Here is a 16,641-nt window from a genome sequence, read left to right on the forward strand (position 1 = left end):
TTAGCCGAAATGCTCGGTAGAAAAGTAAGGGCTTGTAGAGTGACTACTCTGTGTGAGAGTCTATTTTGTTTTAAGTTGCAGTTGTCTGTGTGACTCTTGTTACTGTAACTTACAGTTTGCCAATGTAAATAATCATCCTCGTTGAACGTCATTGGATCATCGGCTCCAACTCTCTCAACTTGCGAAACCTGTCGAGTGCTTCACTGCCTGCCGAAGACAGCTATTCTTTACTGTTAGTATCTTATTTAAAAAAGAGAAAGAACGGGGAGCACCTTTAAAGAATCTTTGAGGAAAACGTTTCTCTTCAGTATAATGATATGCCAGAATCGTCCTTAATAAATGGGTTGCAGAACAATTCTGAGTATAGCCGCTCGAAATCATAAATTGTCGCGTCTGCTGCATATATTTCCTAACATACAGCGGCGAAAATTGATATGGCAGGGAAATGAAAAACTTCCTTAATTTGCCTTCATTAGAGGCGTTGGTCTTCCACGTTGCTACTTGGTCGCATTTCAACATCGTTTGACGCTCGCTGCGCTTTTTTCTCGCAGCGAGAGATTTGGCTACTTTTGTTCCGTTATGAAATACGAGCAAAAACTGCCAGCGCCTGTCTTCACTCAACCTATTTTTTCTTTATTACAGTGATTCGTATTGGCACTTGGACGCATAGGTCTAAAACATTTTTTTTTTCGGAGACCCAGCTCTACTGCATTCTTCAGAAATTTATCCTTTGATCCTTCCATGGATTACGGAAGTGTTCGCTTGCTGGAGACCATATGCAATGAAGGGGGAAATCCTGAGTACCAGGCGCCGCATTCACGCACAGACAGTCAGGACCACAACGGATCCCTGGTCTGGCTCGTGCATGATACTGACAGGAAAGAAATGAAGCAGGGCCGTAAATTAATCGCTGAATTTCGGAATTCGGGCAGCTAGACACAATGTTAAACTCTCAGCAATCAAATTATTACAACAAAATAATGAAGGTTGGGTCATTGACCAAGTCAAAAATTGAAAATGGCGTTTCGGATCCCATACGGGGCCCTTGTTCACAATAGGATTGTCACGGAAGAAGGGAAAGCTTATATATGCTTCAATAGGCTCCGTAATCGTTTTCCGTAGATATTATGAAGCATGCCCTGATTCTTGTTTAGCGTATGTGGATGATTAGAGATTCTAAGTGCAGTCTTGCCGATGGGTTTATTTCGGTCGCCAAGATTGCCGCTTCATCCCAGCCTATCTCGTGGCCGGCGGACAGCACGTGCTCAGCAATTGCATTTTTTGCTGCGCGCCTCTTTCTCACATTCGCCTCGTGCTCCTTTATGCGTCGCTGGTAGTTTCCAGTTTCCCCAATGTAGACGCAGAGGTAGTCGCTGCATGGTATCTGGTAAACAAACCCAGGGAACGTTGCACGTGGTAGCGGGTCCTTCACATTGATAATTTCGGCTCGCAGCCTACTTGTTGGCACGTGGGCAATGTGCACTCCATGTTCCATGAAGATACGAGAGAGGTTCTCGCTGATCGATTAACCGAGGGCACGCTTCATAATATCTACGGAAAACAATTTCGGAGCATTCTGAAGCATATATAAACTTTCCCTTCTTCCGTGACAGTCCTATTGTGAACAAGGACACCGTATTAGAAACGTCATTTTGAATTTTTCACTTGGTCAGTTACCCAACCTTCATCGTTGTGCTGTAATGATGCTCCACCCTGACCAGACGGTGTTCGGTCGAACGTTAGACTATATAAACAATCAAATTTCTACAAACTTCTCACTTTTATAACTGGAATCTATCAGCCGTCTATTAAACCCTTCACCATTATATTCTCATTTAGCACGCAAATAATTATGTAGAAAGTGGTGACGAGCAACTGATGAAAGCGAAATGCCCGTTTACACTGGAAGCGTACAGGTATTCGTACCTTAAGATGAAATGACATTGAATAGCTCGCCTTTGATAGCAGCTTCAGCAAACGTGATTTCTATTGTGCAAAGTTTCTCTTACTCTTTATTAAAGTTTCATTTGCAAGACCTTAGGAACGAGAAAACGTCCTCAGATGCCATGAAAATTGCTTCCTTGGCCTGACTGGACGCAATTAATTTACTGCATGAGAATTTTCTTGACCCCTAACACATGGCTTGGAAGTCGCCATTGGTAGTCTAGGATAAATGTTGTGCGCAAAAGACCTCGCGTATTTGTGTTAGACGCTCTTTAGAGGTACCATTTAAACTTTGAAGAAAATTACGTTACCCTATTCATAACTCAGGGAACATCAGCGTTACAAATGTTTTGTATACGAAAATGAGAATATCATTAGCCTAGAGTTAACCGAAACATCCAGCAGGCTACCCTAATTTCTTCACGACAATGCAAAACACATTAATATTTCTCTATAGTAGGCGAAAGGAAACACGCAGAATATCTGGCACCGCTATACGAATGCAGTTTTTCATATATAACGAAGATATTACATACGCATGCATGTTTTACGCTTGAGGAGTGTAAAATAGCCAAATTCAGTAATGCAACGGGATACTTCTAGCGGCTTCACAGTCAGTTTAATCCATCTGTATGAAAGTAAACTATTCAAAAATTACCTAATTTATAATGGGCCTCGCAAAATTACCGCGATGTGTATCTATGCCCGCTTACGGGATGTATTCAAATAATTCTTTCTTGGAACAATTCTCAGTGAGCGTTATATTAAATACCTCCCTACTCTTCAGCTTATTCATGACATTAGCTTGCTAAGCCCCTCAGTGGATAGACAGGACGGTATCATTAAAGGCACTGGAATATGACCCAAATGGCGGCTCATAAAGATCATATAGCAAGCATTTCAAGTAATTTGCGTCAAACTATGATGGCAAGCGCATTTTACAATTGGTAGGCGGCGCTGTATGTTAATATGAGCCACCAGAATACGTTTATATAGAGCTATACGAAAGGGCACTGAACAACAGTGCTTTTTCATATTGAGTAGCCATCTTCCTTCTCTCGTTCAACTCTTTTTACAGAGCAGTAACATATGATATATCGTACGCAAAGTTTTTCAGACGAAGCAGACAGAACCAGGCGGAACATGTTTTTCACATAATACCAGGCCCGGAATGCCCGTTCATTTTTATATATAAAACATGCATCTCGTCGGCGCTCACGTAGGAGGCGACAATGTACTTGTAACAAACAGGCCAAACTATAAATTCAGTTCTAGGCAGCATAGTAAGTAAAAGAATCATCCCCTGTAATGACATGTTATCGAAACTAATCACGATATTGATCTACAACTGACTCGTATAAAAAAGCTAACATAAATGGCGACTATTATATGTCAGGAGAATTACTGCCAATAAATGAAATCTCAGAAGAGGTGGCAGGAGGTAGATGAGCACAAGAGAGGATATTTAAGGGGACAAGCAGGGTGAAGCTGGTACAGGTGAGTGATCATTGATAAGTGTTGATTAAGTTTTTTGCTACAGTCGGAATGGTAGGTTGTACATTAGACCTTTTAAGCGAAATAGTATCTAGAAATATTTATACCCTTCTAGGACAATAAGGGTGACGTGGTGTCTGAGACGGAAGGAGCTTTCTGTAAAAACAAACAAATAAAAGTCCTTTAAGAACAATCTTCAGGTTGTGAATTGAAACAGACTCTGACAATTCGTGCGAGAAAAATACTTTTCCAGAAGAGAATGTATTCAGGATGAAAAAGGAATTGACTTTTCATACAGGTGCACATAGTAAAATAGAGAATTAGACAGGAAAGAGACTGGATAAACTCAAGGTAAAATTCTTATTCGGAAACTCCAGTCTTCTTCATCTAATAAATCTAAGGATATTTCATTCTAGATTGATACCTTTTTGGCCTCCCGCCCTTTGACTGGCATCTGAAAGACAGCGGGAAACAATGAGAGTCCTGCGAGTAGACCACGTCCTATAACACAAAGAGCTTTGTAATATTGATTTCATTACGAAGGCCACTAAACTATGTCCACTCTATTCCAAACAGCTGTGGTGGTTTTGAATGAATATAAACGATCTTAACTGGCCAACAATCACCGGCTGCAACAGGCTTGGTCGGGAGTACGCATTTCGGGAAACGTTCACTGGCGTATAACACCTTTTGGGAAAACGGCTGGTTTGCTGATATTTAGCTGTTTAAATCAAATTTAGCTATATATCCGCGTCTTTATGCTTTCATTTTTTGTGTATTTCCAATAAAGACATTATGCGTATGAGTAATTCAAATACTTTGCTTACATGATGGTCGCAAGCACTCCCAAAAGGAAGCACAGGCTGAGTAATGTAGACTTCATTACAATATCTATTAGAACGTTTTTCAGAACAAAAGTGTAGCGACTACCGAAAATGTCTTCTCACTTGCATTACGGATTAACATGTGCGTCTGTAACCGCTAATTCCCAATTCTAAACTCTTTTCGCAACTTTAGGCTTCTTGAAATAATATTATCAGTCATTTTTATATACTATAAAATTTCAAAAGAACGAGATAATATGCCAGCACTGTATTGTGAAAATGTCCTGAATAATGAGAAGACCACGCTTAAAAGAATATTTCCTATCAAAATGTTCCGAAGGGAAAAGAAAAGCCCACTAAATAGTCATCTTTGTGCTAGTCTCTTTTTATCGTTTAAACGGCCACTCATTATCCCCAAATTCATTCGTGCCTAGTTGATAATTTCCACGATTTTCAGATAAATCTTAGGTATATTTTAATTTTTCATAAGTATTCAAAGTTTTAAGAATACCATAATTTATGCAATTTACCGAGGAAAACGTGAATTGTACAATGCTCTTGTTGAATATTATCTATTTTCTTGCCTTCATGAAGTAGCGCTAATTTGGTGGATTTTGTTTCGTAAACCTTGAAAACTTTATGGAACAATAACTGCAGATGTTTTAGATATTCAGGAAGTATGTTGTCAAAAAGCATTCTGAGATTTTTAAAAAACACCTAAATGATGTTTAGGTTGGCAGTTATTAAAATCATTTTTTCGAGCCGTCGCTGTGTAATGTTGTTCACGACGCATGAAATTTTAATTTAAGCAAAAAGACCTGCTCTGCAGAATGCAATTTTATTCATTTGTAAATTAGGGAGGCAGTTATTAAAATTGTTTTGTCGGGCCATCTTTGGTATGCCAAACCGTCTTTTTGTACAGCCGTTCACGATGCGTGAGAAAATATTTAAGCTGAAATGACCACTGTGCCAAATGCAAATTTATTCCTTTGTATGTTGGGCCTCGCAACAAGGAAAATGAAATTGGGTGATGACTTATCACCGCGAGGTGCTAGCGGACTATAAGCTTTACAGAAGCTTTTCTTCTTTATTCTTAAACTCTTCAGTTGGTATAAAAATATGAAACATTTTTCATTTAGTTTACCGTACCCTTCCATCTTCATAACATTCCTATTATGAACCCAGGTAATAAATATAGCGAGTAAAAGGATCATACTGTGTGCACAGTTTTCAATGTGCCTCAATATATCATGAGCTGAACCGTTTTCTATATTTAAATAATTGTGGTCGATAAGATGTATTGATTGACTCTAGCACAGTTCAGTTTCTGAAACTATTTCAGCTCACATATTATCTCATACGGAAGTGCACGAAACCTCAATCCCGGGTGCTAACTGCACCTCCAGCATATTGAAATTCTCGCAAGACGCGGGAAGTATATGTCTCTTTCGCGTCTCATATTGGGCATCAGGCAAAGGTTTGTATTATGACGAGATGGTCGATTGCTTTTCTTAACGATACTCCGGTCAGCCTTTTCCCAATGGCAATGGCTACCATAATCGAGAAAACCGCAGCAGGTCTCATATTGGGCATCAGGCTAAGGTTTGCATTAGGACGAGATGGTGGATGGCTTTTCTTAACGATACTCCGGTCAGCCTTTTCCCAATGGCAATGGCTGCCATAATCGAGAAAAGCGCAGCAAGTGGGCTAAATAATCGCACAGACAAGAGTACGAAAGTTGTATTTCTGATCCCACGAGCAGCGCACCGATCAATGGGAACTTTGTAGTACAATTTGCGAGATAACAAAGAATATATCCCGAGTCAATTCTCATCCACAATTTAGAAAAATATAGAATACGTGAAACCCATACAGTCATTGCACAGCGAACCATTGGAACCCCAGCGAACCCACTGAATGTAAAAATAACCATCATGTTTTACATATACCAGTAGAAAAAAAAATCAAAGTGAAGGAGTTTGCATACAAAGAAGAATACTGCATATTGCTGCGAAACATTGAAACCTTTCTTTGTACTTTATCAACTGCTGTTGGTATACAGACTTATCCCTCTGATTCAAGCGCACAGATCAATTCTGTATTCACTGTGTGTTCATGTTATTTGCCGCGAGGCACAGCTTTATAATTTTTTTAGCTGCGCAAAATGCGCCGAGCGGAATCTCGAAGATTCTAACCACTGCCGTGAATTTCTGCTAGGTCGAAAGTTCTGTTGATGACGTTTCTTCGCGGCGTTGACGAGCGTTGACGAGTGTGATGGGCATTCAATGTTAAACGACCAGAGAGCACGTTTTTTGCTATCGCCGCCGCCGAGTTGCCTAGTTTTTTGGGAGGGCGTAAGCCAGTGTAATAATCAGTGCAATAATCAAGATTTCAGCGCTAGTACGCCTGCCTTCTCGTTTGGTTCCGACGGCCTTGTCAATTTTCTAGAAGCTCGAGGATTTGCTTCGCTGGTTAGTGTTATGCAAGACAGCAGCCAGAAGCAATGCATACGCCAGGAAGAATGACCGTCATGGTTAAACGCACAATACTAACTTTGTTATTGAGCGCACTGTTGTGACATAATGGAAACTTTCGTAGGTTAAAGGGGGACCAGAGAATTTGGTGGGGATAAAATATGTGGAGTTGAATACAGTGTGTGTGCACACGATGAGTGGAGAACACTTTTTGCAAGCAAAAACTTCTTAACTGTAACCTGAGATTTTAACGTTCTAATGCTTAGAGGTAAGGCTACACAAATTAGCAATATTTTTCAAAATATTGCTACTTGCAAAATTATTGCAAACAATATTATCTTACCTAGAATTTCATCTCGCAACTAACGCAAAACACTTTGCAACACGATAGCCTACAAGTAGAAGAAAGAAGCAGATTGTCCACACAACGCTTCCAGAAAACCCGCGAGCACAATAATATAGTAAGGGCTGTAGAACGGGTACAGAATGTAACACAATGGCTTGAATAAAAAATAAAAACTAATTTGAGACTTTGAAACAAAGGTCTATCTCTTGATTACTGCTCATACCAAGCATGTGCAAGGAAACCACATTGTTTGCCTCCCGATCCAAAATTTGATTATACTTTGTGCTTACTTAAAGGAAATCGTTTCATAACAAACAAAGTGAGGTTTAATCGCAAAACACTTAGTACCCTGAACCAAATATATATTAGAGAGATAGACTAGACGTGCCTGATCACTTATCGCATTTAAGAATTGAAACCGGATAACTTTATTTTCTCACCAAAAGGACCTTCTGTTTATATAGGTGTTGCGAAGAACGTGTTTAGTTGCAAAATTCTTTGAAATTTTAGCTTGCCCGAATAATTACAACATTATGCATACGCCACGTAGTGCCTAAAGTAAAGAACTTATGCCCGGTCGTGAAGCCATAAACGATTGTAAAGATCTGTCTTATAAACATCGCCGGTACAAGCAACCAAATAACAAATTTAGTTTTGCTAATTGCTTTCGTGCAAAAAATGCTAGCAACAAAGCTCCTCTATGTGTCTTGAGAAAACAGTTTTATTTGCTTTATTTGTTTCGGAATGCAGAACATTAGCAGAACCAGTAAAGATTTAGCACATATATGTTCACTATTACTTGGATGCGTAGGGGGATAATTTTTTTTTCAAGCATCCCAACGTGAATGCATTCGTCAGAAATTTATTCTTTGATCCTTCCAACGAGAGCGGTCTAGTTCGCTTGCTGGAGACCATATACAAGGAAGAGGGAATGCAGGCCTTCCGGGTGCGGCGTTCACGCACAAGCAGTCAGGACCGCAACGAAGTCCTACTCTTGCACGAATGGGGCACTAAATTAAAAGAATGGAAATGTATCACTGTTTCAATTTAGGAGGTAATAATATTTCGAGGAAATTTAAATTTAGGTACACGCTCTTTTCATCTTGATAATTCAGAACTTCACCCACTGAAACAGGCACATCGGCTATTCAACGGTGCCCGCGACCAAGGATTGGGTATGCAGTTTTTTAATTACCACGCAGCTTATTATAGAGAGCCTGGCGCCGAGAAACATTTACATCTACAACGTAACCGAAAGTGACATCATTAAAAGGATTTGACGAAGTTTAGATTAGAATGGTGTAGTTGGTGTTACTTTAGGACATACTTGTATTTAAGGGAATGCCTCGAGAAGGATTTCGTCGAGGTTACGTGAGTTAACAAGGAAAACTTAGGTGGTATTTAAAATAAATCTTTTGTCACTTTAGAAACGAGTCATTTTCGCCTCATAAGGAGAGGAAATACCTGTTGTTTTTTTGTGTGGCTGGGTGCACTTAATTATTTTACTGTGAATACTCCTCAGGTATTAGGCAGAGCTGGCATAAGGAGTTTTAAAAATATATTAAATTTCTGATCCTCATTAATGGCATTTTGTTCAATGTAGCCGATAAAATGAAAAGAGAACAGAGTTTAATGAGCCAGGCAAGCAAAATAAATGATTGGGTTGTCATAAACAATTTCTCAACAATTTTAAAACGATGTTCACCGATCGTGCTCAAGTAACAACCGTTAATGATAGGAAGGGTGTACTTGTAAGTATGAAATGACTAAATACACATACGGCAGTAAAGCAAGCCCATTTGCACCATGTTATTGAATATCTAGGATAATATGAACGCAGGGAGCGCATTTATGTTATGTTTTAAGCTTCAAACTCCAGTCAATATTTTCGAACAGGTTTTCATAGTAAGCACAAAAACAAACATTCCACGCAGAGCCATGCAAAATAGAGGCATTGCATGTCTGTCTCGGTTTCATCGATGCTTGAACCGCAGACATTTTTCATACACACTTAAACGTATGGAGACTTTAGTTTTGTAATACCAATAAAGGACTTGTATTTATTACGTTGTGGAGATATAAAATAGACACTGTAATAGTCAGGAAAGTTTTATATTGCGGCTGCACAGCAAGCTCAGTTCATTACAAAGAAAGCAAACTTTTAAAACTAAGACAACATGTAATACAGGCGGACACAAGCTGCCTCATATCTTTCAAAACAAGCTTGCAGGAAATATTCAAGCTGGTATTAGGTACAGCTGGGATAACGAGTTAACAAGTTTTAAAATTATCTTAAAGTTGGGAACATTACTCATGGCAATATGTTTTAATGTAGCTGATAAAATAAAAAGCGAACAGAGTTCGATGAGCCAGACATGCAGCGCTAAATGGCTGTGCTATCCTAAATATTTTCTCAACAAATGTAAAGCAATGTCCACCGATCACACTGAAGTAGCAACATTTAATAATAGGGAGCGTATACTTGGAAGTATGAAGGGTCTAAATACACATGCGGCAGTAAAGAAAGCCCATTATTGCCATGTTTTTGAATATCTAGAACCTTGTGAACAGGGAGAGCGCATTTCGAACCTACTATCAGATAAAGATACAAGATGCCTTTCAGCCGTCCAAATGGGACCAAATATTAGCTAACCATAAAAATAAAACAGCTGGACAACACTGAAGCTAAATAAAGAGAAAAATCCGGTGCAACATGATAAAAACAGGAAGAGTAGGGCTATGAACTAAGCTGGGTTGATGAGTAGGGAAAATCAACACAGGCAATTGGCTTTAACATACCGGGTAGGATGAAAGATGGCCTGTAAAAATGATGAAGAAAATATGATGGAAGTGATGAAGAGAGATGGTCATTAATAGTGACAAAGAAAAATAAAGCAATGTTTGCATCGTTAGAGGAAAGTTGAGATTTAGATGAGTTGTAGTAGTTAGCGCGGATAAGATGGGCGCAGCTAGCCCAGGACGAAGGTGGTACAGGGTGTGACAGAGGCAGTTGTCTTTCGTCTGGATAGAAGGCTGGCGGTCAATAACGCAAAGTAGCTTGGATTGTCCATACCAAACGAGGACAATAGGGGATCCGTGGTGGGCTGTACTGAAGAGGATATCTGAAATAATAAAACATGCTGTATGAGCGCAGTTAGCGCTGTGGATTGAAACAGATACTGATTTTTTTTCTTTTGATCAGGAAAAATGGTCGCACTGAGGGTGCATGCAGGATAAAACGTGTATTCTGGTACTTTAGCTTGCTGCTTCTTCCAGCTTATCTAAGAAGCTCCCAATGCAGCGTGTCTTACTTTCTTGGCCTCCCAATGTTTGACTGGCACCTGAAATGCACAAGAATGCATTAGGAGCACTGTCGACAAATAATTGGCTGTAACTCAGTCTCCTTTCTACTTTTCATTCACCGAGTAATTTAATACACACTACAGTGGTTCACAACAGGCAGCTATACTTTATTCACTGTAGGTAATGAAACAGGATAAAAACAAGGCGGCTAATACTGACATGGATGCCACTACCTGCTTAGGACGCTCAAGATTCACGGCCAAAATGAGCGTTTGATCAAAACGGCTCTTTTTTAATATGGCGACCATCAGCGCCTGCATCACCACTGAAAAATACAATATCGGCTTTATACTGGATTTAACAAGCGTTGAAGTGCTGGCTAGTCGGTAATACATTTGTAATAACCGCGCGAAGGACGAGGACGAAGATTGTTTGTGTCCTTCTGATCTTCGTCCTCGTCCTTCGCGCTGTTATTCCAAATTCATACTGGAGTACAGGTTGATTCGGCGAGAAATCGGATGCAGCTGTGAATTCAGAATTTGCTGATGATTCAGTGGCCCTGCAGTCTGGTGAAAAAGAGTGCCGCGGGGTGCAAAAACAAGCAGAACTATAAAATCTTGTTCAAACATTTAAAATAGATAAAGACCTGGAGGTTTAAAAATTTCCAACACTCTCCTTCGGCGCCACAGCTGGGGGCTAACTACTACTCCACGGCGGGGGCGTTTTTTTTTTAATTTTTTTTTCTTGCCAGGTTTTGACAGAAATTAAGAATATTTCAGAAAAATCACGTAAAAGCCGGTCACTACTACAAGTGCGGCTTTGTCACATCTCTAAGCTTTACCAAGAGCTCTGACCTTGGCAACCAGTCTGGGGCACATGTTACAGATTCCAATAGCTGAATCCACTAGTGAAAACGTTCACGAACATAGATGCGTGCAGGCCACGCGCATTCATATCACAGTGACACCCAGCTATTATGGAGCGCCATGTACACCCACGAGCATAACTGAATCAAAAGAACTATTTTATTATTTGTAGGCAAAAATTTAATTCCATACGAGGTAATGCGGTATACCTTTATTGATTCTTTGTAGCACGACCAGAAATAAACCTCTTCCCAACAGTACAAAGTACGTGCGAATAGTAGTCATTGGAGTAGTATTGGAGTAGTCATGGGGATCCAGTGACTGACTACTTCACGCCGCCACTGGTATAGACGGTCACCGTTAACCTTGTGTAACGCGACTTTGTGTTTCACACTGTGCATCCCTTTCTCAGGTGTAGGAATTGGTGTCGTAGTTCAGCGACACCCTTTAAACTCGCTGTACCTTTTCCTGGCTATAACCAAGGATCATCAACGTTCAGCATCTTTAAAATGCATCGGTGTTTTGCAAGCAGATCTCATAATATTCCACTTTTGCTAGCGCTAGATGTTCTCTCATTGTCTTAGTAGGCATATGTTTTTGCTACATACAGAGATATCTGAGGCAATATGCGAGTCATTTTGCACCTTTTCGCTTCACATATTGCCAGCGGAGCAAATGCGCGAATGATTGAACTTGCGATAGTCTTTTTCCATATGCAAACAGTCTAGAAATCAACCTCTGATACGTCACTATCAATGCATTTGTCGGTGGTCAGCGACGAGTTTCAGTTATGCTCGAGTAGATTCCTTTTGCCGATAACTAGACGCTACGTTCTGAATTGCAATTTATCAATTAAGCTTCAGTCCCAAATATGAGGGTAAAACAGAACATCATCATCATCATCATCATAATAATCATAATCATCATCATCATCATCATCATCATCATCATCATCATCATCATCATCATCATTTATTTACCCTTAAGGGCCCTTTTGTTAGGGCATTACATAAGGGGGGGAACAACCGTGACATAATACATTGGTCGATAATACAATAATATAAAACAGAAATACATGGTACAGGGTTCATCTTGTAACTATTCTAAAAAACAAAACATCAACGTTAAACATCAACATAAAAGACACTGCTGCTCAAGAACAACCTGAAAAAACGACACGCACTAAGAAGCGCGGAAGAATCATTCAGTACTTGAAATGTACTGTTAATAATTGCCTGAATTTATTTGGTTCTGTTTCAGTGACAATGGCATCAGGGAGTTCATTCCATAATGAAATAGCGCTTGGTAGGAAAGATTTATTGAAATAGTTAATGGAGCCGTGTATGCGTTGTAAACTTAAAGAGTTAAAGAGTCGGCGTGAAGTGCGAAGCGGCGTGTGGAGGACAGAGGATCTTAGCTGTGGAAAGTTGTAATATAATTTGTGGAATAAACAAAGCTGTGAAATTTTACGCCGAAGTGCCATGGGTTGAAGATAGAGGGATGATTTGATAACAGTTACGCTATGTCGTCTGTCATACTGCGATGTGATAAAACGGGCCGCGCGATTTTGGATGGCTTCGAGCTGATTGATTAGATAAGTCTGATAGGGATTCCAGATCGCTAGCTGCGGTGATTGTTGCACAGCTGATCGTGATTGTTGCACAGCGGTGATTGTTGGACTAGCTGCGGTGATTGTTGCACATACGTACGCGAGGAAGGACACGCAACTAACTGTATCATGCGCGCAAGTACCTGCTATAGTAAGCATCAATTACTTCATTGGTTCTAGTTATTTTTGCAACAACGCATACCTCTTGTATAGAGAAAACCTGTGATGTAAACAATCTCAGTTGACATGGTCGGTCATAGCCGTTCTGGTTGAGCGTAATCGATCAGTTTCTTTTGAGTTGAGGAATAATACTTTCCGGTATAATTTTTTACAGGACGGTTTCGTACGGCAGAAGTTCCGAAACGGAAGTTGTCTGTCCATTATGTGAGCTCTACATCATACAGCTCCGTTCCGTAGGAGGTCCCTACTCGACATGATCTGTCCGCTTAGGCCTGAATACTGCATATGTCCTGTGCGGTATCAGCTGAGTCCCAGATTCGCCTGTTCCGGTTGAGCTTTATACCGTTCAGAAATGAACCCGCTCAACCTTTATGCAAAACAGAGCACAGCGGTGCGATTTGTACTGAATCGTACAGGTCAAATAAAACTCTTTAAATCCCCTTTACCACGGCAGGTATCGAGGGAATTGGTTTCTGTATCTCTCTGCTATCGCTTGGAATCTGTCGTCTCACGATAGATGCGCCTCCAAACAGCTCTCTATTCCGTTTCAGGAAGAGTGCACCGTGAATACAAATGCAAGGTGCGAACTGGGAATCGGAAGTAAAGTGAAAGTTAACCAAACCGAATGCGACATCTGCGATATATTTGAAATTAACCGTCAGCTCTCTTTAGGAATCGAAGGCAATTCTCGCCACTTTGAACCATATTTAGGACGTGGTTGCACTACAACGTAATGTTCGCTAGAGATATAGTCTGCGGTAAAAATGTACTTCACGTAAAATATATATATGACTGCTGTTCTGGGAACTTGGACTGGGTCACCCTGCTCCTTCCAATAAAGAAGCATTCATAACTCAAAATGCGGTACTACATACTCAGCTACCTACACATTAAGGACGCCATATCTTCGCTCTACATCAGGATAAAGTTTGGGATGGATACTTTTTGACAGGGCATGGACGGAAGCTCTTGTTTTCTAGTGATCAAGAGCCGCAAGCAAACTGAATCTTGGAGCCTGTTGTGGTTGTTGCGACTGTAGGAAGAAGGAAACGAAACTGCACGGGCTCTGTAGCTGAGTCACCTCCGCCGTCTCGTTCGGACAGAAGAAAGAATAAAGGAAGAAAATGATGAGGGAGAAAAAGACACGCGTCACGACAGCCGTCGTCCACCACTGAAACAGTAATGGGTGCAATGACGGCCTACAACAGATTTAAATCTGGTGGCAGGATAAGCAGAGGTCACCTAATAGTCCCACTCCCGCAAGGCCAGGAGCAGCCACCCCTCTACTGCGTCCTCCTCCTGTATCTTGGAGCGCCACCACCCATACTGACCATAATGACGCATTTGATGTGATCTGTAGTCTTATTGCTGTCGACGATGACGACGTTGCGATATAATGCTGTCTGAGTGAGAAAATCTCACCATGGCACTCAAGGCGTAAGCAAAAGAAGCGAAAGCAGCTGACGGGCTTCTTAAAAAATAAATGACGTGTTTTAGGATGTTTAGTGCAACGACAGTGTTTTGGTGGTATGCACTTAAGGAAAATTTTCGTTCAACATATTGTTGCTTACCTCTACAGCTATGTTGTAGCGTGAGCAACTGCCTATTCCTTTAAAATAATTTTAAATAAATAAAACCACAAAATACCATGATACAAGGTTTTACGAAGCCCTCGATTATTTCATACATATGATGCTGACAACCACTACTTACACTACTACGATGCCAACTACACTTCGTCCGAACGAGCTGCGCAAGCAATCGCTAAACTGCGCATGACTGGTGAGTACTAGTTATTTTCTTTCCATATTACCTGATTACCTGCAGCGGACTATGCTCTAACTTAGTCTACCATAAACATGATGCAAAAGTAAAGCCATTATAGCAATCGATAACTCAGCATAATGAAATGGAGTGTGCATATAGTGTAGTATTTTCAGCTAAAGCTGTGAAAAGCCTCCAAACGTAGCTATAACAAAATATGCATTTATTGTCCTCAAGAAATATTGATCGTGGCAGCTGACAAAATTTTACCCCAAAAAAGAATGACAATAGGTCGATAAGAAATTTTACACAGGCAGTGGGATGGAAAGGAAATCAAGCCCTAAGTCACAGGAAGTGCAAATCATTGCTTTGAAACAAAAAATGGCTTCTGTAACTTTCTATGGTAAGAACAAATCCACGCCACGGGTGACCAAAATTTTAAAATAATGTCCCTTCTATTAAAAAAGATAATAAAATTGTGCCCGCATTGAAAGCATTGTGACCTTGCTTTCACTGGACATCATTATATATAATTTGATCTCAGCAGCCATGCTAAAATGATAAAACATTCAGATCTAAGGCAGTTGCAAACAGTACGCTAAGCAAGCTATGCTCACGCTAAGCCATTTAACTACGATCTGCCAATTTTTTGCAATGATTGCGGCAGTGTTGGGCAGTCTGGTTGAAATGGAATGCACAGCCCTTTTGCAGGTCACAACGGTTAATTAACATGATATAGTAGGGCCAGAATTCTGAAAAAAATCTGTTGTTGAAATCCTTCATCTAATTTTTTTCTGTGCTATAATACTTTAGATATTTTACCACAGAGAAAGGTATAAGTACGTATGACCAATAAATTGTGGAGTCACAAGCCGAAACGATGATCAGTACGTTTCGTACAGCGGCGGAAAAAGCTAAATGGAGCGCGTCATTGCCATCGAACATTTCTCACACATTGCCTAATTGACACTGCGATCAGTGTATGTGCATGTTGATAAGAATTGCTAGTGCCCTTTCTCAAGGACATATTAAGCATCATTATTATACCCCACAGATGAGATGACGTTTCCAGCGAGATCATAAATGGCTCCGGAATCGGGTGTTGCCAGAATAGGAAAAGGCCACGTTTCCAATCAAATCTCCATGTCACTCATATTTATCCTCGAAATAGCCCTGCTGTACGACGTGGTTCTCTTTAGCTTAACGTCAGCAACCTCTCTCATCCGTAACCTGCCTCATAGGAACATGGCGATAAGTTTGTATGTTTAGAACCTTATTCCCGAAAAAATCAGTTTCAGAAGGATAATGTCAGGACGATTCTTCCAGCATTAGCATGGTTTGTGCTGCAACTAAAGGTTCCTCTAAGTGAAGTGCCTTGCATCTACGAAATACGAAACCTTAAGCTTACTCTGAGGTAATAATTCCAGACGACAGGACACAGAAGACCAATATTTTAGACTTCATGTTGGAAACCTTTATGCTTGCCTTCACCAAGTAGTCCTCAGAAATTAGGAAATGTCCACATGCCATTGTTATATCGTTCTTTTATATGCAGAAAAATTGAGTTTGCTAATGTTAAGGCACATAATGTTTCTTAAACATGGTAATATTGCTTCTTAAAAATGCCATGGTATTTTGCATTTCAGAAATTCTGTAAAATAAATTTGACTTTAATGTGCCAACTAAGCATTGAGACCACCAAATAATTTTTATTACAGGAGATATCATCAAAATCCTATGCGCCTACGTCATGAATGTCTTCTCTTTGTAGGCCTGACTTCTGTTATACGCCGCTTTTTCAAGGAGATGAAAATATGCACACTCCCAAGGTATATCA

The 16,641-nt window shown here is 40.2% G+C and overlaps 1 protein-coding gene across 6 annotated transcripts; it reads right to left on the minus strand.

Annotated features, from left to right (window-relative positions):
- Positions 1 to 587: 587 nt before the first annotated feature.
- Positions 588 to 16,363, minus strand: LOC146181659 (uncharacterized). Of its 6 annotated transcripts, none has more exons than XR_014700254.1 (7): positions 16,213 to 16,361; positions 10,300 to 10,423; positions 10,156 to 10,222; positions 7,080 to 8,092; positions 3,863 to 3,892; positions 3,546 to 3,594; positions 619 to 871 (listed from the first exon to the last, which is right to left on the minus strand). XR_014700254.1 is itself a non-coding variant. In XM_084576658.1 (4 exons), the coding sequence occupies exons 1-4, from the start codon at positions 4,319 to 4,321 to the stop codon at positions 716 to 718; spliced, it is 291 nt and encodes a 96-aa protein (XP_084432784.1). In that variant the 5' UTR covers positions 4,322 to 4,547; the 3' UTR covers positions 588 to 715. The 6 variants fall into 6 exon arrangements, 3 of the variants coding, with proteins under 3 accessions (XP_084432784.1, XP_084432783.1, XP_084432785.1); XR_014700253.1 differs by having other exon boundaries at positions 620 to 871; positions 10,156 to 10,204; XR_014700251.1 differs by having other exon boundaries at positions 621 to 871; positions 10,156 to 10,204; positions 10,337 to 10,423.
- Positions 16,364 to 16,641: the final 278 nt, after the last annotated feature.

The sequence above is a fragment of the Amblyomma maculatum genome, chromosome 8 (assembly GCF_055883805.1).
Source record: "Amblyomma maculatum isolate TAMU_Amacu chromosome 8, ASM5588380v1, whole genome shotgun sequence".
Taxonomy (NCBI): Eukaryota; Metazoa; Arthropoda; class Arachnida; order Ixodida; family Ixodidae; genus Amblyomma; species Amblyomma maculatum.

Bases quoted from the DNA above. Each gene is read 5' to 3' on its own strand.
- LOC146181659 (XM_084576657.1), bottom strand. From the start codon at position 16,334: ATGGCATGTGGACATTTCCTAATTTCTGAGGACTACTTGGTGAAGGCA. The intron at 10,424-16,212 runs GTAAGCTTAAGG...TGTGCATTTCAG, and splicing joins TCTGGAATTATTACCTCAGA to GTGCCAGTCAAACATTGGGA. The intron at 10,205-10,393 runs GTAAGACACGCT...TTATTATTTCAG, and splicing joins AACATTGGGAGGCCAAGAAA to ATATCCTCTTCAGTACAGCC.